This window comes from Rhipicephalus microplus, chromosome 5 (genome assembly GCF_043290135.1).
Source record: "Rhipicephalus microplus isolate Deutch F79 chromosome 5, USDA_Rmic, whole genome shotgun sequence".
Taxonomy (NCBI): domain Eukaryota; kingdom Metazoa; phylum Arthropoda; class Arachnida; order Ixodida; family Ixodidae; genus Rhipicephalus; species Rhipicephalus microplus.
The window spans coordinates 1,512,560-1,536,473 of record NC_134704.1 but is presented as its reverse complement, the minus strand read 5'-3'; the positions used below and the strand labels follow the sequence as shown (position 1 = coordinate 1,536,473).

Sequence of the window (23,914 nt, the reverse complement as noted above, 5' to 3'; positions counted from 1 at the left end):
GAACGTCTGAAGCGCGCATTCCCATTCACTCCTGGCATCATTTACCGACGATCACGCAACCTCAAAGACACACTTGTCCACTCTCAAAACAATATCTCACCCCCAATAATTCATGCCAACCTTGTTTAAAGTCACGATGTCTTGTATGTAAAGCGATGCGAGAAACACACAAAGCAACCAGCACACAATCCAATTTTTTGATTAACATACAAGAAAACCTAACATGCGATTCCACTAATGTGGTATACCTACTCGAATGCAACGTGTGCAGTATGCAGTACATCGGACAAACAGAAACACCATTTAGGATTCGCTTCAATAATCACAGAGCCCATGCGAAATCAGCCTCAAATTTACTCCTATTAAAACATCTCAATCTTCCCGACCATGCATTCGACAAAGTATCAATAACGCTCTTAGAGACGGCATTTAAATCAAACCAAGAAGGTGAACGAGAGTCATACCTTATGCACCGATTTAACACCCTCGAGGAATAAATAAAAATCCAGGTACACTTGCAGCAATTAAAGCATTAGAGAACAATAACGGCAATAATGAAAAAAAATATATAACTGAGTGCACGGCACTGCAGTTGTGAAGGGCACTGGACAATTCAAAATAACTCCAAGTGTAACTACTCTTTCTAAGTACAGCTGTCATCTGTTTCTTTTTTACCTCACTAAACAATCAATTGTGCTAAACATGACATGCCCAACAGCAACCCTCTGCACAGTCGGGAGGCCCTTACTGCACGCGTAATGCAGAAACGGGCAAGAATTGCCATCGCACCCGCTTGCCAGCCTCTGCAGCAATACGCAGCGCCCCCATTTCTATGACGAGATGTCGACAGGGCGCTGAGTAGTTAAAGGCTTAAACTTCTTAAAAAAGCTCTTTTTCTTCCACACCCAACCGCCAGAGCCAGGAGGCGCCGTCTGGTCGGGAACAATGCGCTAGTAAAAGAAAGGATACACAGACCGCAGACATCCTAAAGGTGAAAAAGAGAAGGGGAGAGAGATGGAGGGGGAAGGGAAGGAAAAGTGAAAGGGGTGCTCGGGGGAGCCCACCTTATATTCTCCTTTTTCTTTCTTTTTCTTTTCTTTTTTTTTCTTTTTTTGTTTTTCTCTTTCTCTCTCTCACCCTATGATTCAAAATTGTATAAAGCTGAGCACCAACATACTGTACCCTCAATACTGATGAAGGCCATACTCTAGGCAGAAACCTCGAAATAAACCACGTTGTGACCGCACACGGAAGATCTACTTGACTATATAATGCCACGTTCCATTTCCCAAGTTTTTGTTATCGTCCCAAAACACCACACGATTCTCAGCGCAAACCGCGCCTGCAGTTTTCGAGAAGCTTCCGGACTGTAGTAGATCATTTCGATAAGATCAGGCCCACTGTGCGAACGGTACAGATTGTTCTGAAGCCTACGCCAACGCCAACGATAACGCTAGAACATTAGACGGCAAGAGTATAAATGCCGACGCGCTTCGCCGCTTGTCAGTTGTTGATCGAAGGCCGACGCTCCGTTCACCGCTATCAGTCCGAGACGGTTATCTGTGCGAGACTGCTGCTGTAATTGGACTTTCCTTTTACCGAGCACAGGTTCGCCCAAATAAACAGTTAAATCCCAACACGAAGTCTCCTGTCTTCGGCCACGTCACGACCTCGTGACATCTGGTGGAGGTGCTGCTTCGTTCATGTACCGGACGCCCCTGTCAAGCCGTGAGCCCAGCCCACGTCGCGGAGAAGACACCGACGCCAACCAGGAGCAGCGAACAAGCCGCCGACAGCAAGGGCTACCACCGGAGTATGGGCTTCTACAAGACAAGGCGCGGAAGACCAAGGCCATGACCGCGACTGCAGCGACAATGACAACCGCAGCGTCCCAGCCCACGATGGTCATGCATCAACCCAGGAAACCACCAATTTTCCATGGGTCATCGTTCAAAGACCCGGATTCCTGGCTAGAAACATACGACCGTGTGGCCGCCCTCAACCACTGGGACCATGACGAAAAGCTGCGTCGTGTGTTCTTCTATTTGGAAGACACCGCAAGGACCTGGTTCGAAAATCAAGAGTCCACGCTCCGAACGTGGGATGTTTTCTGCGGCGCATTCCTGCAAACGTTCGCGAGCGTCGCTCGCAAAGAGAAGGCCGCTGCTTTATTAGAGACCCGGGTTCAGCTACCAAATAAAAATGTCGCCATTTTCACAGAAGAAATGACCCGACTATTCCGTCACGCTGACCCAGACATGCCTGAGGAGAAAAAAGTTCGTTTCCTCATGCGAGGGATCAAACAGGAGCTCTTCGCGGGACTGATGAGAAACCCACCGAAAACCGTCCAAGAATTTGTAGCCGAAGCGACCATTATCGAAAAGACCCTGGACATGCGCACCAGACAGTATAATCGTCGCCTGACTGCAGACTGCGCTGCTGCTCAAGCCAGTAACTCCGGAGACCTGCGTGAAACGATCCGAGCGATCGTGCGGGAAGAGCTGCGCAAGCTGTTGCCTTCGGCGCAGCCTCAAGTGGATTCAATCGCCGACATTGTGCGAGAAGAAGTTCGGCAATCGCTTCATATTCCCCACGCACCGCTGCCCGAGCCGGAAGCTATGAGCTACGCCGCTGCACTGCGCCACAACGCTCCTCCCCGTCCACGCCAAAAGGCCGCCCCATCGCACTTCCGTCGACAGACGCCACCGCCGCCATCACCCCCACCGACGTCATACCGTTCGCCAGCGGCCCAGCGCAGTGCACCGAGGAAGACTGACGTCTGGCGCACCCCTGATCATCGCCCGCTCTGCTACCACTGCGGCGAGGCCGGACACACATACCGCCGTTGCCAGTACCGACAGATGGGACTGCGTGGCTTCGCCGTCAATGCACCGCGTCCACAGCCAGGAGAACGACCATGTGACATCGCCGACTACCTGACAGGAACTCGGTGGACACCACGAAGCCCTTCACGTTCGCCGTCGCCCAGCCGCCGCACGTCACCGCACCACCGGCAGTACTCTGGCGCAACGCGGGGCCGGTCACATAGCCCGTATCCTGGAAACTAAGGGCAGCAACCGGTGGAGGTGCGGTTGCTGTGCGACGAACTACCGAAGATCCTCCTCCGACGATGACGCCGCAACAGAGCTTTCCGAACACAACGCCAAACAGGCAAAGCTTTGACGGCGAAAGCTCACTTACTGAAGGTGGCCTGACGACGCAACATGGAAGCAGCGGAACAAGCCGACGCAGCCGTGACCAGACGCACGTCCTAACTGTAATGCAAGACGGCGAACTAGCAACCTCGACGTTCTTATCGACGGCCACAGTGTGACCGCTCTCGTCGATACTGGAGCCGACTATTCTGTCATCAGTGGGTCGTTCGCCGCGAAGTTAAAGAAAGTTAGGACAGCTTGGAAAGGCCCTGAAATCCGCACAGCCGGAGGTCATCTCGTAACGCCTGCAGGAATCTGCACAGCGAGAGTCACCATTAACGGTCGTATTTATCCTACAGACTTCGTAGTCCTACAGCGTTGCTCGAGAGATGTCATCCTTGGCATGGACTTCTTATGCCTCTATGGTGCTGTCATCAACCTAAAAACAAAGTCGATAACCTTATCCACAGAAGAAGCACTACCGCCGCGCACGCCGTCAGGACACCATGCCTTGAATGTGCTGGAAGAACAAGTCACCATTCCGCCTCGCTCAAGCGTCATTATTTCAGTCCGCCCTCCTAAATCACCTGACTTGGAAGGCGTCGTTGAAGGCAGTCAGCATCTATTGGTCACCCGAAATATTTGCGTCGCAAGAAGAATTGCAGAGCTGCGGGGAGGCAAAGCAATGGTTATGCTCACGAATTTCAGCAATGAGTACAAACATGTGAACAAAGGAACAACGGTCGCATACATCGAAGAAATTGTCGAAGCCACCAGTGCTTTCGCCCTCGCCGATTCTGCGGAACCTGCTCAGAGGAACCAAGCTCCTCCCATAGCTTTCGACGTCAATCCCAGACTTCCGAACGATAAGCAAGAACAGCTCAAGGCCCTGCTCCTGCAATACGAAGATTGCTTTTCATCGTCATCAAAAATTCAGCAGACCCCAATCACGAAACATCGCATCATAACCGAAGAAAATGCCAGACCACTCCGTCAGAGTCCGTACAGGGTTTCGATGCGAGAACGTGAGGCCATGAAGAGACAAGTTGATGAAATGCTGCGGGATGACATGATCCAGCCGTCCAAGAGTCCATGGGCATCCCCTGTGGTGTTAGTGAAGAAAAAGGATGGGACCCTACGTTTCTGAGTCGATTATCGCCGCCTGAACAAAATCACAAGAAAGGACGTGTATCCTCTCCCGCGAATAGACGACGCACTTGATCGGCTCCATAACGCCAAGTACTTTTCGTCAATGAACCTCAAGACTGGCTATTGGCAAATCGAAGTCGACGAAAGAGACCGAGAGAAGACGGCGTTTATAACACCGGACCGCCTCTTCGAGTTTAAGGTGATGCCTTTCGGCCTTTGCTCAGCGCCTCCAACTTTTCAACGCATTATGGATACAGTACTGGCAGGACTGAAGTGGCAGACTTGCCTTGTGTACTTGGACGATGTCGTCGTGTTTTCCTCGAGTTTCGACGAGCATCTTCGGCGCCTTGAAGCTGTACTTCAAGCTATCAAGACTTCCGGACTCACACTGAAGCCAGAAAAGTGCAGATTTGCGTATGAGGAGCTCTTGTTTCTGGGGCACGTTATCAGCAAGTCTGGAGTTCGTCCCGATCCACGGAAAACAGCCGCCATCGCCGACTTCCCGCCGCCCACGAACAAGAAAGCCGTGCGCCGATTTCTGGGCCTGTGTGCTTATTATAGGCGGTTCGTGAAAAACTTCGCCCGCATCGCCGATCCTCTCACTAACCTTTCCAAGGCCGATGTGGAGTTTAAGTGGGAAACTCCGCAGGAACACGCTTTCCAGGAGCTTAAACATCGCCTCCAGACGCCTCCGTTACTTGCCCATTTCGACGAATTCGCCGAGACAGAAATACATACTGACGCAAGCAGCATAGGTCTTGGCGCTGTTCTTGTGCAGAGGGCTGACGGACTTGAAAGGGTTACTAGTTACGCCAGCCGATCACTATCCAAGGCAGAAGCAAACTATTCCACAACAGAAAAGGAGTGCCTTGCCATCATCTGGGCTACGTCGAAATTTCGCCCCTAACTCTACAGCAGGCCCTTCAAAGTTGTGAGCGACCACCACGCATTGTGTTGGCTAGCCACCTTGAAGGACCCTTCAGGTCGCCTCGCACGATGGAGACTGAGACTTTAAGAATATGACATAACTGTCATTTACAAGTCCGGCAAAAAACACTCCGACGCCGACTGTCTCTCTCGTGCGCCTGTCGACCAACCGCTACCCGACGACCCGGATGACGACTACTTCTTAGGAACGTTACCTACCGACGACTTCGCTGAACGACAGAGGGCCGACCCGGAACTTAAGGCCCTAATAGAATACCTCGAAGGCAGGACCGCCGAAGTCCCGAAGGTATTCAAGCGCGCACTTGCGTCGTTCTTTCTACGAAACGGTCTTCTACAAAAGAAAAACTTTTCACCGCTTCGAGCTAAGTTCTTCTTTGTGGTGCCTTCAGCTCTGTGACCAGAACTCCTGCAGGCCCTGCACGACGATCCGACGGCAGGGCACCTCGGTGTTTCTCGCACGCTAGCGAGGATACAAGAAAGGTACTACTGGCCATGTCTTACCACCGACGTCACTCATTATGTGAGAACATGCCAGGACTGTCAGCGACGCAAGACACCGCCGACAAGGCCAGCGGGACTTCTGCAGCCAATTGATCCACCTTGCCGACCTTTCCAGCAGATTGGTATGGACCTACTGGGGCCGTTCCCGACGTCGGCTTTCGGAAACAAGTGGATCGTGGTAGCTACCGACTACCTCACCCGCTATGCCGAGACAAAAGCCCTGCCAAAAGGCAGTGCATCCGAGGTAGCTAAGTTCTTTGTCGAAAATATCGTCCTACGTCACGGCGCCCCCGAGGTCCTTATCACTGACAGAGGAACGGCATTCACTGCCGACTTAACTCAAGCGATCTTGGCATACAGCCAAACAAACCACCGCCGGACGACAGCGTACCACCCACAGACCAAGGGCCTCACCGAGCGGTTTAACAAGACGATCGCCGACATGCTGTCAATGTATGTCGATGTCGAACACAAGACGTGGGACGCCATTCTTCCGTATGTGACCTTCGCATACAACACGGCGGTGCAGGAGACGACGCAGATATCTCCATACAAATTGGTCTACGAAAGGAGCCCGGCAATGATGCTCGATGCCATGTTACCCAACATCACCGACGAAGAAAACCTCGATGTGAGCGAGTACCTTTAACGCGCCAAAGAAGCCCGACAACTTGCGCGTCTCCGTATCAAGAATCAACAGACGACCGACAGCCACCGTTACAACCTTCGACGACGCTTCGTGGAATACCAGCCCGGTGAACGTGTTTGGGTGCGGACGCCGATACGCCGACGTGGACAAAGTGAAAAGCTTCTGCGACGGTACTTCAGACCGTACAGGGTGGTTCGACGTCTCGGCCCACTTGATTACGAGGTTGTCCCCGACGGCATCACGAACTGTCAACGACGCGGATCGCGACCTGAAGTCGTCCATGTCGCGCGCCTCAAGTCGTTTCATGCGCGTTAACAAACTGAACCAGTGTTTTTTGTATTATTGTTGTATCGTAATTTATTCATTGTACTTTCTTGCATTATTATTGTACTTTCATTTTTAGTTAAAGCATCGGGACGATGCCTTTTTTCAGAGGGGGGCAATGCCACGTTCCATTTCCCAAGTTTTTGTTATCGTCCCAAAACACCACACGATTCTCAGCGCAAACCGCGCCTGCAGTTTTCGAGAAGGTTCCGGACTGTAGTAGATCATTTCGATAAGATCACGCCCACTGTGCGAACGGTACAGATTGTTCTGGAGCCACCGCCAGCGATAATGCTAGAACATTCGACGGCAAGAGTATAAATACCGACGCGCTTCGCCGCTTGTCAGTTGTTGATCGAAGGCCGACGCTCCGTTCGCCGCTATCAGTCCGAGACTGTTATCTGTGCGAGACTGCTGCTGTAATTGGACTTTCCGTTTACCGGGCACAGGTTCGCCCAAATAAACAGTTAAATCCCAACACGAAGTCTCCTGTCTTCGGCCACGTCACGACCCCATGACAATATATATATATTGTAGAGAAACCGCCGAATACTGAAGTGGGTTAAACTCTCAAGTGTTCTCTAGTGGGTCTACCCAAAAAAGGACGCCGCTCGTGCTGATAGTCCGTGCTTGGCCGTTACTGTCGCCATTGTGTATACTCGCTGTGTGCCTGCTAATAAACGCCATAACAAAGTGGTGGAGAGTGCTACGATACCCTTTGATGCCCTGGGAACTGCGTTCACATACCCTGCAATCTACCATGTCCCAAGACGCTTCTCAGCAAATGCCTCTTCCCATGCCACCCCGTTGTCCCAGTGTCCCCAAGAATCCGAGATCCACCCATCTTCACGGGCGCCGATGGCACTGACGTGGAGGACTGGCTCGCTATTTACGAGCGCGTGAGCGTCCCCAACAAATGGGACGACGATGGCAAGTTGACAAACTTGGTGTTCTACCTTACGGGCGTCGCAAGCTTGTGGTACAACAACCACGCGTCCGATTTCGCAACCTGGTCCAATTTCAAGACCGCTATTACCAACGTTTTCGGCCGCCCTGCTGTTCCTAAGCTGCAAGCCGAGCAGCGCTTACGTGAACGCGCTCAGCAGGCCGGTGAATCATTCACCAGTTACATAGAAGATGTCCTGGACCTGTGCAAGAAATCCAACGACAGCTTGTCCGAATCAGACAAGATCCGGAACGTCATGAAGGGCATTGTCGATGATGCCTTCACGATGCTGCTTGCCAAAAACCCAGGCACAGTAGCTGAGGTCATCACGCTATGCCAGAGCTACGAGGAGCTCCGCCAGCAGTGTTCGATGACCCGTCGCTCCACACCACGAGATGCAGGGCTTGCAGGCTTGGAGGCGAGCTGTGATCAGGTGGCACTGCTGGCCGACCTCAAGTCCTTCATACGTGAGGAAATCGCGCGGCAGTTTTCTCTCCTACCCTTCGCCCACCCACCGGCTGCTCAACAATCGGCCACTACCATTCTTTCACCCATCCGCCCGAGCAATTGAGCAGGAAATAGCGGAGGTCATGCCTGCGCACCAACCACAACAGCTTCCGGCCCCTGCGTCCCCAAGTTAAGCCCAAGTTGTCGCCAGGCCGCCTCCAGTCGTTCAACCGCCCGCGCCACTGACTTACGCCGAAGCTGCCGCACGACCTCCATCCTTTGCAGCGGCTATGCCGGCTACGTATGTTGACGTGACCTCTCAGACTCAGCTCCAGCAACCCCTGCAGCCTTTCCAGCCACCGTTCCGTCCATCGGCTCTTTTGTCATGGACAAGACCTACCCCAGCGAACCGATGGCGCATACCCGACAACCGGCCCATCTGCTTTGCCTGCGGTTACGCCGGTCACATAGCCCGTTATTGCCATCGTGTACAGCCGGCTCCAATTTCTTTGCCTATTGCTGGCCGCCTCAGCCGTCCCCATCACGACGAACCACCGTCTATGCCACCGTCGTCTCGCCCAGGTCCATCTCCTCGAAGGTCCCCGTCTCCACGACGTCGTTCTCTGTCCCCCATGAGGCCAAGTTCGGCTACTCATGAGCGGGAAAACTAGTCGTCGCAGTCCCCGAGGCAAGGACTGCGATGCTATTGCGATGCGAAAGCCCTCAGAGCCGCCCATCTAATGTCATAGACGTGCTTGTGGACGGTATTCATGCATCTGCTCTTATTGACACTGGAGCTGCAGTATCCGTTATGGACGAAAACTTTTGCCGCTTGCTTCGAAAAGTGATGACGCCAATTTCTGGGTTGTCCCTTCGTACTGCCGGTTCACATCATATCCATCCTTCAGCAGAGTGCACAGCTCGCTTTGTCGTTCAGGACGTTCTGTATGTCGGCCAATTCATTATCATTCCTGCATGCTCTCATGACGTCATCCTGGGGTGGGATTTTCTCTCCCGCAACGACGCCGTCATCCATTGTGCCGCTGCCGAAATTGAACTCTCACCCTTCTCGCATTTGACGCCGGAAGACAGTCCCTCAAAACTGAGTAAGATTCTCGTGAAAGACGATACCATAGTGCCTCCAAGCTCGGCAAGGGGTGTATTTGTCCACTGCGCTGGACTCTCCGACACAATTGCACTCGTTTCGCCATCCGACCGTGCTTGCCGAAGAAAAGGGTTGCTAGTACCTTTCGCGACCATGCAAATCACCCAGAGAAACGCCGCTATTTTTGTGACCAACTCATCCCCGTACACTGTTACCTTGGTTCGAGGGGAATGTCTCGGCAGAGTGGAACCAGTGGATAACACACAAGTCCTGGACGTACCTGCAGACTCGCGTTGTCCCAGTTCGTGTACCGTCAGCGCTGTTTCCACTTATGATTCATCATCTCCTGATGTATTTGGCCCTAACATTGATGACAATCTTACGTCGGTACAGCGTTCCCAGCTTCTGGACCTGCTGCGAGAATATCATTCTTCTTTCGATGTCGGGCGAAGTTCTCTCGGTCGCGCGTCCGCTGTTACACATCGTATCGACACTGGTGCCCATCCACCATTACGGCAACGTCCCTACCGCGTGTCGCCTGCTGAAGGTCGGGAAATTAACGAGCAGGTTGATGATATGCTCAGACGCGACGTTGTTCGGCCCTCGGACAGTCTATGGGCGTCTCCTGTTGTTCTTGTCGCGAAGAAAGATGGTTCTGTGCGGTTATGTGTGGACTACAGACGGCTCAATAAGATCACTCGCAAGGATGTTTACCCACTGCCGCGCATCGATGATGCAGTTGACAGCCTTCACGGAGCTGAATTTTTTTCTTCTCTCGATCTGCGCTCAGGGTACTGGCAGGTACCCATGGCTGATGACGCTCGACCGAAGACTGCGTTCATCACACCCGACGGCTTGTACGAATTCAACGTCATGCCGTTTGGTCTATGTAATGCACCTGCGACCATTGAGCGCATGATGGACACCGTTCTGCGCAACTTGAAATGGCACACGTGCTTGTGTTACCTCGATGACGTTGTTGTGTTCGCCCCAGATTTCTCCACGCATCTCCAACGTCTGAAAGAAGTTTTCGCACGTGTGAGCAATGCCGGCTTGCAACTAAATCTGAAGAAGTGCCGCTTTGCAGCACGGCAACTCATCATCCTAGGGTACGTCATGTCTAAGGATGGCATTCTTCCTGACCCAGCCAAGCTTCGGGCCGTGGCTGAATTCCCCAAACCTGCGTTTGTCAAAGAACTGTGTAGTTTCGTGGGCCTGTGCTCATACTTCCGACGCTTCATACGAAACTTTGCTACGATTATATCACCGCTGACGAAGCTCCTTGGAAGTAACGGGCCCTTCAATTCGTGGTCGTCTGAGTGCGACCACACGTTCACGAAGCTCCGCCATTTGCTGACGTCTCCTCCCATTCTGCGCCACTACGATCCTACGGCCCCGACGGAGGTGCACACAGACGCCAATGGTGTAGGCCTCGGCGCTGTCCTGGCGCAGCACAAGCCCGGATTCCCTGAATATGTCGTAGCATATGCAAGCCGTACGCTCACGAGAGCCGAGAAAAACTACACCGTCATGGAGAAAGAGTGCCTGGCGATCGTCTGGGCCCTTACAAAGTTTCGACCTTATTTGTATGGTCGCCCATTCGATGTCGTCACCAACCATCATGCACTATGCTGGCTTTCATCATTGAAGGATCCCTCAGGCCGTCTCGCCCGTTGGGCTCTTCGCTTACAAGACTACGACATCCACGTGCTGTACCGCAACGGACGCCAGCATGCTGATGCCGACGCCCTTTCGCGCTCCCCTCTGCCTGAAGGTGATGTGCTCTGCTCAGTATCCTAGGCTGCTGTTTCTGCCATTGATATTGACATCATCGCTACCGAACAGCGAAAGGATAATTCCATCGGCCCGCTCATCGACTTGCTCTCTCATCCATCCGCAACACCATCCACGCGTGCCTTGCGTCGTCAAGCTCGCCATTTCGCCATCCGTGACGGCCTTCTACACCAACGCAATTACGACGCCGATGGCCGGCAGTGGTTACTCGTGATACCCTGCAGTCTGCGGTCAGAGATATGTGAATCCTTCCATTCTAATCCGCAATGCGCGCACTCTGGGGTATTCAAAACCTACCGTCGCATTCGACAATGCTACTTCTGGCGCGGGATGTACCGCTACGTGCAGCAGTTCGTTCGCTCCTGCCTCGCTTGCCAACGCCGCAAACCGTCAGCACACATGTCGCCAGCCAGTCTGCGACCGTTACTTTGCCCTGAGCGTCCGTTTGAGCGCATAGGTATCGATTTGTATCGACCACTTCCTCTGACGTCGGCTGGTAACCGCTGGGTCATCGTCACCGTAGATCATTTAACGCGATACGCCAAAACCGCCGCTATCCCTGCGGCTACTGCGCGTGATGTTGCGTCCTTCCTACTGCATCGATTTATACTGCGCCACGGTCCACCTCAGGAGCTTCTCAGCGATCGAGGCCGTGTCTTCTTGTCAGAAGTCGTCGAAGCCATTCTCACGGAGTGCCATTCTGTCCACCGCAAAACAACTGCTCACCACCCGCAGACGAATGGTCTGACCGAACGCTTTAACCGCACCCTCGGCGACATGCTTTCGATGTACGTCGCCGCCAACCATACGAATTGGGATACTATATTGCCCTTTGTCACCTACGCCTACAACACCGCCCCTCAGAGCACGACCAGTTTTTCACCTTTCTTCTTTGACTACGGAAGGCACCCGTCACATACCATCGACACGATACTCCCGTACACGCCGGATCCATCTGAGTGTGCACATATTTCCGAGACAGCCAGGCTTGCTGAAGAGTGTCACGAGCTGGCCAAGACATTTACGACGCAAGAGCAAGAGCAGCAGAAGAGTATTCGTGATGGCTCCGCCACTTCTGAACCCACGTTCCTTCCTGGTTTCCTTGTATGGCTCTCGATCCCGACCTCTGTAGCTGGCCTTTCTTCCAAACTACTCCCGAAATATGAAGGTCCCTACCGTGTGATCGAGTGCACATCTCCAGTCAACTATCTTGTCAAGCCAATTGAACAATCTTCGGACATGCGCCGTCGCGGGCGCGACATAGTCAACGTGAAGCGCCTGAAGGCTTACTATGACCCGCTCGTAGTGACAAGCTGTTAGGTCGCCAGGCGGCTCCCTCTTCGACCCCGAAATAATTATAGAGAAGCCGCCGAACACTGAAGTGGGTCAAACTCTCAAGTGTTCTCTAGTGGTTCTACCCAAAAAAGGACGCCGCTCGCGCTGAGAGTCTGTGCTTGGCCGTTACTGTCGCCATTGTGTATACTCGCTGTGTGCCTGCTAATAAATGCCATAACAATACACACACACACACACACACACACACACACACACACACACACACACACACACACACACCAGCCACATCTTAATAAAGTGGCGCTTTTTCCCTTCAACAAATGTTGTGATGGTGTTGCATTAACTACAGAAAAACTACTAGAGCAATGTAAGTACAAACCCTGAGAGGAGATCGGGCTGTGATGGTCTTGATTCCATTTGCAATATTAACATCCAGAATGAAGTAGTACTGCATCTTGTTCTGGAAGAGAAAAAAACAACAACACTGTAGTGCCATGCATCCTTATTTCCTTGTAGTGCCATGCATCCTAATTTTTTAATTTTATGTATTCAAGTTTCTTATACAAAAACTCTTAGCACCACTCGGCACAGACCACATAATAATGTTTGGGAAGCAATATGATTTTTTTAGAATGTTCTGTTATGATTACATGCAAGACGCGGGAAGCTTATGCTACACAGCAATAATGTTGAAAGGTTCAATCAGTGATGTATACTGTATTTACACGCGTATTGACCAACTCGCATAATGAACCCACCCCCATCTTTGTCCATGAAAAAAAAGCAACTTTTTCAAAATGCATTTGTTTATTTTATATCAGTGTGATAGCCAGTGTCGTTGACAATCGAAACAACATAAAAATCAAGACAATATATCACAAAATAACAATGCAATAACAGTAAAAACATAGAAGCGTGAGCACAGAGGAGGTCAATCAAAACTTGAAAGCTGTGCCTTTTGCAGCAAAGCGCCTCTGTCAAATGCAGGAGAAACTTCTTTGCTGATAGCGCCACACAAGCATAGCGGCACAAAAACAAAGCGAAAATCAAAGCACATGACCTTCAAAATGGCAGACAAAAAAAGATTTGTCACGTATTTTATGGGATAAAACAAGCAAAGTCGTCACACGAAATTTTTGTTGTTATAACTCTCGTGACTTTTTTCGCTTGCATAATGAATCCTCTCTCCAAATTGGTGCGAACTTTTCTGGAAAAAAAAAAAAGGTAGGTTCATTATGAGAGTAAATACAGTAAAAAATGGCACATTTCACGGATGATCAGATTACCAACTGCAAAAGTTGCTATCAGTGTATAAAGCACATTGCCTTCACTTTGAGTAACCTAATTTCCTGAGACAAGTGGGTGTCAGTCTGGAGGCACAGCTCAAAGAGCCCGTATCGTACATGCCTATCTTGGTAACAAATTGTCATGCAGTAGCAGCAGCTTCATCACAGTGGCTGTGACACCCTATGCTTACAGCAGAATAGCTGGACCTACAGTACAGTCCCCAGGATGCAACATCAAAGGGGCCCTGCAACACCTTTCCAAGTAACTATCAAACTGCTTCATTTAGGGACTTTATTGCTTTGCGAATCGACCACCACAAAGACTTTTTCCCTGTCGAACACAAGTAAAAACTTCTCTCACACTGATGATAGAACATGGAGAGAAACAAGTCACAGACATATTCATCGAACAATGAAAAAAACTTTTGCGATATGTGGACGACTTCTTTTGTGTGATCAAAGAGTCTTATGTCGACAGCTTCCTAGCACACTTAAATTTAATTGAGCCGGCGATTCACTTCAGTATGTAATGTGAAACTAATGCTCATCCTTTTTTTGACGTGCTAGTGAGATAGAAAGAAAGACAGATGGAAAGGGGAGCTTCCAATTGACCAAAAACTAATGCACACTAGCCAATATCTACAGTTTAACTCCAACCAACCCATAACAAGTGACTTCGGCAGTAAGACGTGGCCAGTAGTATCTTTCTTGTATCTTCGCTAGCATGCAGGAAACACCGAGGTACCCTGCCGTCGGTTCGCCTTGCAGGGCCTGCAGGAGTTTTGGGCGCAGAGCTGAAGGCACCACAAGGAGGTACTTGGCTCGAAGTGGTGAGAAGTTTTTCTTTTGTAGAAGACCGTTCGGCAGGAAGAACAACACAAGTGCGCACTTGAATACCTTTGGAAGTTTGGCGGTCCTATCTTCGATGTATTCTATTAGGGCCCTAAGTTCTGGGTCAGCCCGCTGTCGTTCAGCAAAGTCGTCGGCAGTTATCGTTCCCAAGAAGTTATCGTCATCCGAGTCGACGGGCGGTGGTGGGTCGACAGGAGCACGAGAGAAACAGTCGGCGTCGGAGTGTTTCTCGCCAGACTTGTAAACGACGGTAACGTCATATTCTTGAAGTCTCACGCTCCATCGTGGGAGGCGACCTGAAGGGTTCTTCAAGGTAGCTAGCCAACACAAGGCGTGGTGGTCACTCACAACTTTGAAGGGCCTGCCGTAGAGGTAGGGGCGAAATTTTGACGTAGCCCAGATGATGGTGAGGCACTTCTTTTCTGTTGTAGAATAATTCACTTGTGTTTTGGATGGCGATCTGCTGGCGTAACTTATAACATTTTTCAGTCCGTCAGCCCTCTGCACAAGAACGGTGCTGAGACCTACACTGCTTCCGTCAGTGTGTATTTCAGTCTCGGCTAATTCGTCGAAATGGGCAAGTATCGAAGGTATCTGTAGGCATTGTGTTAGCTCCTTAAAAGCATCTTCCTGTGGCTTTTTCCACTTAAACTCTACGTCAGCCCTGGTAAGGTTAGTAAGTGGATCGGCGATGCGGGGGAAGTTTTTGACGAACCACCTGTAATAGGCACACAGGCCCAGAAATCGCCGTACTGCCTTCTTGTCAGTGGGTGGCGGGAAGTCGGTGATAGCGGCTGTTTTTTGCGGATCGGTACAAACTCCAGACTTCTTAATCACATCTCCCAGGAACAAGAGCTCCTCGTCCACAAATCTACACTTTTCTGGCTACAGAGTGAGTTTGGATGTCTTGATGGCTTGAAGTGCAGCTTCAAAGAGCTGAAGATGCTCGTCAAAACCCGAGAAAAATACCACGACGCTGTCCAAGTACACAAGGCAACTCTGCCACTTCAACCCTGCCAGTACTGTATCCATGGCGCGTTGAAAAGTGGCAGGCATCGAGCGAAGACCAAAGGGCATCACCTTAAACTCAAAGAGGTTGTCCGGTGTTATAAACGCAGTCTTCTCTCGGTCTCTTTCGTCGACTTCAATTTGCCAATAGCCAGTCTTGAGGTCCATCGACGAAAAGTACTTCGCGTTATGAAGCCTATTCAGTGCGTCGTCTATTCGTGGGAGAGGATACACGTCCTTTTTTGTGATTTTGTTGAGGCGGCGATAATCGACACAGAAACATAGAGTTCTATCCTTCTTCTTCACTAACACCACGGGGGATGCCCATGGACTTTTGGATGGCTGAATGATTTCATCCCGTAGCATTTAATCAACTTGTCTCATTACGACCTCGCGTTTTCGTGTCGAAACCCTGTACGGACTCTGACGAGGTTGTCTGGCATTTTCTTTGGTTATGATGCAATGTTTCATAATTGGAGTCTGCAGAAGTTTTGACGACGATGAAAAGCAATCTTCGTATTGCAGGAGCAGGGTCTTGAGCTGTTCTTGCTTATGATTCAGAAGGCTGAGATTGACGTCGAAAGCTGAGGCAGGGCCTTGGTTCCTTTGAGCAGGTTTCGCAGAATCGGCCAGGGCGAAAGCACTGGTGGCTTGCACAATTCCTTCGATGCATAACCGCCGCTTTGCATCCTCGCAGCTTTGCAATTCCTCTTGTGACACAAATATTGCGGGTGACCAACACCTGCTGACTGCCTTCAATGAAGCCTTCTAAGTCACGTGATTTCGAAGCGCCGACTGAAATAATGACGCTGGAGCGAGACGGAATGGTGACTTGTTCTTCTAGCACATTCAAGGCACAGTTCCCTGATGGCGTGCGTGATGGTAGTGCTTCTTCTGAGGATAATGTTATCGAATTTGTTCTTAGATTGATGACTTTACTATGGAGGCATAAGAAGTCTATACCAAGGATGACATCACTCGAGAAATGCTGTAGGACTACAAAGTCTACAGGATAAATACGGCCATTAATGATGACTCGCTGTGCAGATTCCTGCCGGTGTTATTAGATGACCTCCGGCTGTTCGGATTTCAGGACCTTCCCATGCTGTCCTAACTTTCTCCAACTTTGCGACGAACGACCCACTGATCACGGAATAGTCGGCTCCAGTATCGACGAGAGCGATCACACTGTGGCCATCGATAAGAACGTTGAGGTCACTATTTCGCTGTCTCGCGTTGCAGTTAGGCCGTAGCGTCCGGTCATGGCTGCGTCAGCTTGTTCTGCTTCTTCCATGTTGGGTCGTCAAGTAACCTTCGGTAAGTGATGTTTCATCGTTAGGACTTTGCCTGGTTGGCGTCGTGTTTGGGCAGCTTCGTCCCGACGTCGTCGTCGTCGGAGGATCTTCGGTAGTTCCTCGCACAGCAACCACACCTCCATCGGTCGCTGCCCTTAGTTTCCTGAATACGGGCTAGGAGACCGGCCTCGCATTGGGCTAGGAGACCGGCCCCGCATTGGGCCAGAGTACTGTCGGTGGTGCAGTGACATGTGGTGGCTGGGCGACGGTGAACGGGAAGGACTTAGGTAGCCGGCGATGTCCCGTGGTCGTTCCTCTGGATGCGGACGTGGTGCATTGACTGCGAAGCCACTCAGACCCATATGTTGATAGTGGAAGCGGTGGTACGTGTGCTTTATTCATTTCATTTCACTTTAATTCCTTAAAGACCCGTGAGAAGGTATTACATAAGGGGTGGGTAATTATAAAGACAAAACATAGAAGCCAAAGATTTAACATAGAAAGTGCTTATTGATATTTTCTATGAACGATGATGGGCAGGAATGGTTGCAATTTCACTGGGACGGCCGTTCCAGTCTAGTGCGGTACGTGGAAAAAACGAGGCAGAAAAAGTAGAAGTCCGGAAACGTGGCCGAGCAACTTGAAGCAAATGGCTCGTGCGGTGAGATATGCGTGTTGCGGGAACAATAAAAGGTGGGGCATGCAAGGGACTATGAAAAATTTTATGGAACAATGACAGGCTGGCAATACGACGGTGAAGTTCTAGATCTGGTAAACCAGATACTGCTTTCAATGCAGACACGCTGACAGTGGAAGAGTATGAACAGTGAATAAATCTAGCGGCCCGGTTTTGAAGCGATTCGATGGCATCTGTAAGATAAGATTGTCGAGCGTCCCAAATTGGCAATGGATATTCTAGTTTAGGCCGAACGATGGATTTGTATACTTGAAATTTTACGTGTTGTGGAGCGAGGTGTAAATGACGTTAAAGGAAACCTAGTGTTTTCTTTGTAGATGAAATGATATGAGAGACGTGTATGTTTCATGAAAGATCGCTACAAAGAGTGACGCCCAAATACTTGTATGACGGAACATTTTCTAGCGGGATGGCATTAACTGCGTACGGATACACAAGCGGCATGTGGCGGCGATGGAATGAAACAACTTTACATTTACTCGGGTAAAGTTCCATGAGCCAGTGCTCACACCATTACTGGAGGTAGCTTACGTTGGCTTGTAAGGATGACTGTTTTGAAGTGTCAGTAACAGTGTCATATATAACGCAGTCATCAGCAAACAGGCGGGTTTTACAGGTTAGGTTTGAAGGCAAGTCATTTATGTATATAAGGAATAAAAGGGGACCAAGAACCGAACCCTGGGGTACTCCGGACGTTACTGGAAGAGGATTAGAGGTACGGTTGTTGATACTAACAGACTGGGAGCAGTTTGTAAAAAATTCTTTGATCCAATTTAGTATGTTCGGGTGAAGATTTAATTGGGAAAGTTTTAGTAACAGTCGAGAATGGGGTACTTTTTCGAACGCTTTGGAAAAATCTAAGAATACAGCATTGGTTTGTAAGTTACAGTCCAGGTTAGTATGCGAATCAAGAATAAATAAGGCCAGTTGCGTTTCACAAGAAAAACCTCTGCGGAACCCATATTGTGCTGGATGGAAAAAGCTGTTTGAATCAAAAAAAGTTTATGATATGCGTGTAGATGATGTGTTCCATGATTTTTCAGGGCGCGCTGGTTAAAGATATGGGACTATAGTTTAATGGTGAGTTTTTGTTACCTGATTTGAAAATTGGAATGATCTTCCTGTTCTTCCAGTCATCTGGTTTACGTTCTGTTAAAAGTGACTGTGAGAAGAGCAAGCATCGAAAAGATGCACAATTATATTTTGTATTCTTAAGGAATTTGGAGTTGATTTCGTCAATACCAGAAGAGGAGGAAAGTTTTAATTTGTCGATTAAGCACAGTGAATGATACTGGTGGCATAGCACATTTTATAATAGTGGGTGGTATTGTAAATGACACGTTACTTTCTTTGGTAAACACGGATGAGAAAGCGGTGTTATACCTGTGTCACACCGGCACGCAAAAAGTCTTTTAAGTAGGCGGTCTTTTACGAAGTTGAAAGACTTTTAACAAAGAGGTGTTGCAGCGCAGACACACGGCAGCAACGATCTCCTTTTAGTGTTTTCATTCGAAGACGCTAGCGAAAGCGTGGCGCTAGCAGTTAAAAGAGAAGCAATGAAAATTAAACGATGTATCACGATGTACAAATTAAAGACTTGTTGCACTGCTCGTTTCTTCAAATAAATTTAAGAATAAGAGATGAAGAAACGCCAATGTGAAAGTTTGTTGCACTAGTTAAGGAAGCATTCCCATAACTAGCGACGTGCACAAGTTCGTCTGGCACCACTGGGCTTTTATTTACCGTATTTGTTTTTCGCTGCTCTCGACTTCTCTCGACACGTTATGGGCGACCATACGGAAGAAAAAGCGAGGATTGCAAGCATCACGGCCTGCCTTCTTGCTCTGGAAAGCGAGGCAGATGCTGCAAAATCCGCCAAGGAGAGGATCAAGCAGCAACTGCTGTTCATCAATTCCTTGCTGTGAGCACTGGAGCTGTCGGAGAAGGCCTGCGATCGATCGATCTGGGCCTTCAGACAAAACAAGAGGTGGTTCGAGGGAACTGTACCTCACCTCGGTGAGCAGAACTTCAAGCAATCTTTTCGAGTGTACCTGTCCACCTTTCGTTTCATTGTGGAGAGCTTGCGCAGTGAGCTCGAAAGACAGTGCACCAGCATGCGTGAAACAATCACTCCTGAGAAGCGAGTTGGCATTGCCCTATACTAGCTTGACCACTTGAATGACGGGCAAACACACAACTGCCACGCTTTCCTCGCTTGTGCAAAATGGCGCGGTGCGAGACCGAGCGTCACCACAAGATATTGCCGACGCGTTGTAGCTGCTTACGAGAGTAGAAAAGGAAATAACCATTAAAACAGTTCATTACACCTTCTGCAGTATATGAAATTGGTTTTTACAAAGAGTTTTGGTGACAGAAAAATAAGCATTCGCTCTTTTTTCCCACCACTCGAAAATTGCTGGTGCCCACTGGTTTCGAGGCTACTCATTCGGAGCCGTAAAAGAGATCGACGAACTTCGTTTACGAAAAAGACCGCTTCTGAAAAGGAGTTCGCTCTGTGCCGTGTGTCTGCTGTCAGGAACTCCTTTTCAGACAAAGTCCGCATACTTAAAAGACTTTTAAGTGCCCGTGTGACAGGGGTATTAAAGATGTTAGCACATTGATCATTGGTGAATACGTGACCCGATTCACTGGTAAGAGTAATTGGGGCAGTATGCGGAGGGTTCAAAACCTGCCAAAATTTTTTTTGGTTGTTAGTCAGCATGCTTGGTAAGTCAACGTTGAAAAAATAATTCTTTGCGTCTTGAACGGTGCATAAATAAGCTTTTTCAGCTGCGTAGTATTTCTGCCACTTTTGCGAGTCTTCTAGTCTTTTTGCTAACCTAAACAGGCGTTTTTTCTTGTTTTCTAATCTTTTCAGCGTTTTAGAGAACCATGGCTTTTGGCAGTTTGCGTGGAAGCGGGATTTTGGAATAAACCTGTCAGTCAATTCATTGACCTTGTCCTTAAACAATGTTCAGTTTTCTTCGACGAACCGGGAAAAGAAAGTAGCTTCTAAACTGGATAAGAATGCATTAAGCACCAAATTTATTGCTTCATTATTCCCCTTATCGCTTTCGAATGGTTTTCTGAGTGTTTTGAAGAATTAATGGTTAAAATGCAAATTCAGTATGGATGACCTTATGGTCACTTATTTCGGGGAGATAAGTAATCGAGACCATGTTCTCTGGGTGACTGGTTAGTACTAGGTCCAAAATATTTTCACCCTCTTGTATTACGCGTGTTGATACAGTTACCATTTGTGAAAACAAATGTCCAGGAGAGCACTGCCTTCGCCTTGTGCCTGTGACGGCATGGTTTGGTTAAGCCAGTTAATACTCGGAAAATTATAATCCCCAAACAAAATTACGGGGGCGTTAGGATACTTTTTTGTAACTTCGTTTAGGACATCGTTAAGGTTATTAGAAAAGTCAGGACAGCTATACGAGGGCCTGTAGCAGACACCAAGTAATACTGACTGGGACTTAGCAGAACAAAGAATCCAAATTATTTCAAGGTCAGATGACAGGTTAACTAACGGGCAGGATATTTTTAATTTATGACAATAAGAACTCCTCCTCCTTTCTTATCTTTTCGATCCTTGCGAAATAGTTGAAAAAAATTAGGCAAATCTGCCAAGACCTCTTGATCAGAGACGCTGTCATTTAACCATGTTTCGGCTAATATAAGAAAGTCGCTGTTGGATGACAAAGCCAGATTGGAAATATGTTCGCGCTTCGAAATAATACTTCTAATATTAGTAAAGATCACGGAAAAAGAAAAAGCTGATTTGGGGACGATTCGGGGAGAGATTTGGTTTGGTCGAGTACTAGATGATTGCTATTTTAATTCTTTCACAGACTGCGATGTCTCGTCAAAGACGTAGCATTTAGTTCCGAGAAAGAGGGTTTTGAAGCGCACAGTGAAAGCTGTTGACTTAGTTGTTGCAAAAGCAATTAGATGTTTGCGCGCATGACGTACAGCAAGGGAGAAGTCCTTGCCCACGTTGAAGCCTGTGTCCTTGAATTTGCGGCCGTTGGAAAGAATAAGTTCTTTTGTCTTGGATGATTGAAACTTTACAATTATGGGTCGAATGCGGTTTTCTGAGAAGCGCCCGAGGCGAGGCGCATGCTCAATTTCTGAGGGATGAATCGTTAGTTGGAGTGTGTCACAGCAGTGACAAATGATTATTTCTTCCAAGTCCGAATACGTTTCAGTTTTAGTAGAATCTGGAATACCATAAAATATAAGATTGTTTCGTCTCGAACGGTTCTCACTATCGTCTACACGGGATTTGAGATTACAGATCTTGTGAGTCATTTCATTTGTGAGTGTCTTTAGGTCAACCAGTTCTGTGCACATGAATGAAAGGGCAGTGAAATGTTTTTCAAGGTCAGTGATGCATTTGCACAAATCTGTTATCGATACGTCCGTCGTTTTTAGTTGGTTTTTAATTTCCTGCATGTTGGAAATAAGCTTATTCTGTCCAGCGAATAGCTTCTGCAATTCAGTAAGCAAGTCTTCACCAGTGGGAGGCCCAGGGTTAGTTTTGTTAGTTATTGAACTATGTTTGTTGTACCGACCAGCGCCTTCATGATTTATCTCTACTAACACTAACCTACACAATCTGTGACAAAAGCGATTGGTGAGCCTGCCGGGACTCTTTTTCTGCCCTGTCACCGATACTCGGAGAGTGCAGAGATTAATTAGGAACACTTGATAGTGGTAGCTAAGGACCTAGGAATGACTAAGGAGGAGACCCTGAAGTTTTTTGAAAATGCCCAGACAGAACAGGGGAAGCAGGTAGCTCTGAAAGACGGGGAAAACGAATATGAACGGGAGATACAGGAGTGCGAGTTCTAACATGAGAAAGAGCTTCTCGAATCAACTTTAAGAATAATGCAGCTAAATGGTGTACGACACTACGAACAGAGTGTGCTCATGATATCAGCATCCTCGGTCTTGCAGTTGCCCAAAACAACTTGAGTGTTTCCGATAGAGTTAATGACCCATTTGAATAAAAACTTGATGATTTGAATACATACTTGCACAGATTTGAACGGATTGCGAGGGGCCACGGATGAGAAGGACGAGAGTGAGACACAGACTAAGTTTGTGATTGATATGATATGTGGGGGTTAACGTCCTAAAACCACCATATGATTATGAGAGACGCCGTAGTGAAGAGGTTTGCGAATTTTGACCACCTGGGGCCCTTTATGTGCACCCAAATCTGAGCACATGAGCCCAGAGCATTTTCGCCTCCATTGAAAATAGAGCCGCCGCAGCCGGGATTCGATTCCGCGATCTGTGGGTCAGCAGCCGAGTACCTTAGCCACTAGACCACTGCAGCAAGCCACTGCGTTTGTGTCTGGTCAGGGAAGCTCAAAGTGTTTTCAGTGGGATGCCCGATGATAAATTTATGAATGATGATAAGGTGAAAATGGCACTGTTGCAAAGATTTAGGTTGACGGCGGAAGGTTCTCGAGAGTGGTTTCGTGGGTGCAAGCCTGAGAATGCCGAGACAGCAAAGCACTTTGTGTGCTGCCTGTCAAATTATTTTTATATGTGGATGGAGATGGCAAATGTGGAAAAAGCATTAGGAGGTGTGCGGGATCACATAGTTCTGGAGCAACTCTTGAATTGCTGTAGCAACAAGTTAAGGGTTTTCCTAAAAGAACGGAAGGTTGTTCCACTGGATGATGTGGCTGCACATGCCAACCAGCATTTGAAGACCCAGGAACTTGGAAACCTAGGGAAAGCCAATGAGAATCTTGCCAGAACTAAACCATAGAGGCAAGGCATATGCCCCAAGCATTACTAAACATGTCACAGCGACCACTAAGGTGTTTTCTGTGTAACTGCATTCGGAACCAAGCTATTAACTGTAAAGCTGGAGACGGTCATTCACATGGGTAAGCAGTGTGTCAGTTGTACAATAGAAGGGGCACCGCGCAAATGAGTGCAGGTCAGGGACTACTAACAGGGTAGTATGTATAGTGGACTCTCAGGTCAATATTACGAAAGAAGCTGGGATTACAGATAAAGTAGCCTGTATAGCGGACTCGCAGAGTGATATCATAGAAGAAATGCAACAGGTGCAGGAAGAAGACGCAGGAAGTGAAAAGAAGCTTCGCTTACAAGGAGACAGTTTACAAGTGGTAGATGGAGAGGTGCATAAACAGGGGGTGGAAGTTTTGAGAATCAGGCACTAACATTGTTTTGGAGAAAAGGAGCTTAGTAGACAAAGCAAATCTGATAGGAGAGTACACAACAGTCATTTTGCTGGATGGTTCGGTGTGAAGGCTCCCAGAAGCTCAGATAAAAGCTGCTAACTCATACTACACTGGCTGGTTGACAGTAAAGTGCATGAAGAAGGCCTTGTATGACCTAATATTAGGAAGTGTGCCAGAGATCGAGATATCAGATGAGCCTGATATGAACTGGGAGAACAAGAACACGGCG

General features: G+C 48.7%; 1 protein-coding gene and 1 long non-coding RNA gene across 7 annotated transcripts in view; one reads left to right on the top strand and one right to left on the bottom strand.

The window, feature by feature from the left end:
* LOC119174040 (intermembrane lipid transfer protein VPS13A) overlaps positions 1–23,914 on the bottom strand; it is a 1,344,268-nt gene that overhangs the window by 639,244 nt on the left and 681,110 nt on the right. For all 6 annotated transcript variants that reach the window (XM_075894208.1, XM_075894209.1, XM_075894213.1 and 3 more), the window contains one exon: positions 12,694–12,774. In XM_075894208.1, the coding sequence (XP_075750323.1) occupies positions 12,694–12,774 (81 nt within the window). The remainder of the gene's footprint in view (positions 1–12,693; positions 12,775–23,914) is intronic.
* Positions 19,033–23,914, top strand: part of LOC142817156 (uncharacterized) — a 63,979-nt gene continuing 59,097 nt past the window's right edge. The window contains exon 1 of the long non-coding RNA XR_012895114.1: positions 19,033–19,468. This is a non-coding gene — a long non-coding RNA (uncharacterized LOC142817156). The remainder of the gene's footprint in view (positions 19,469–23,914) is intronic.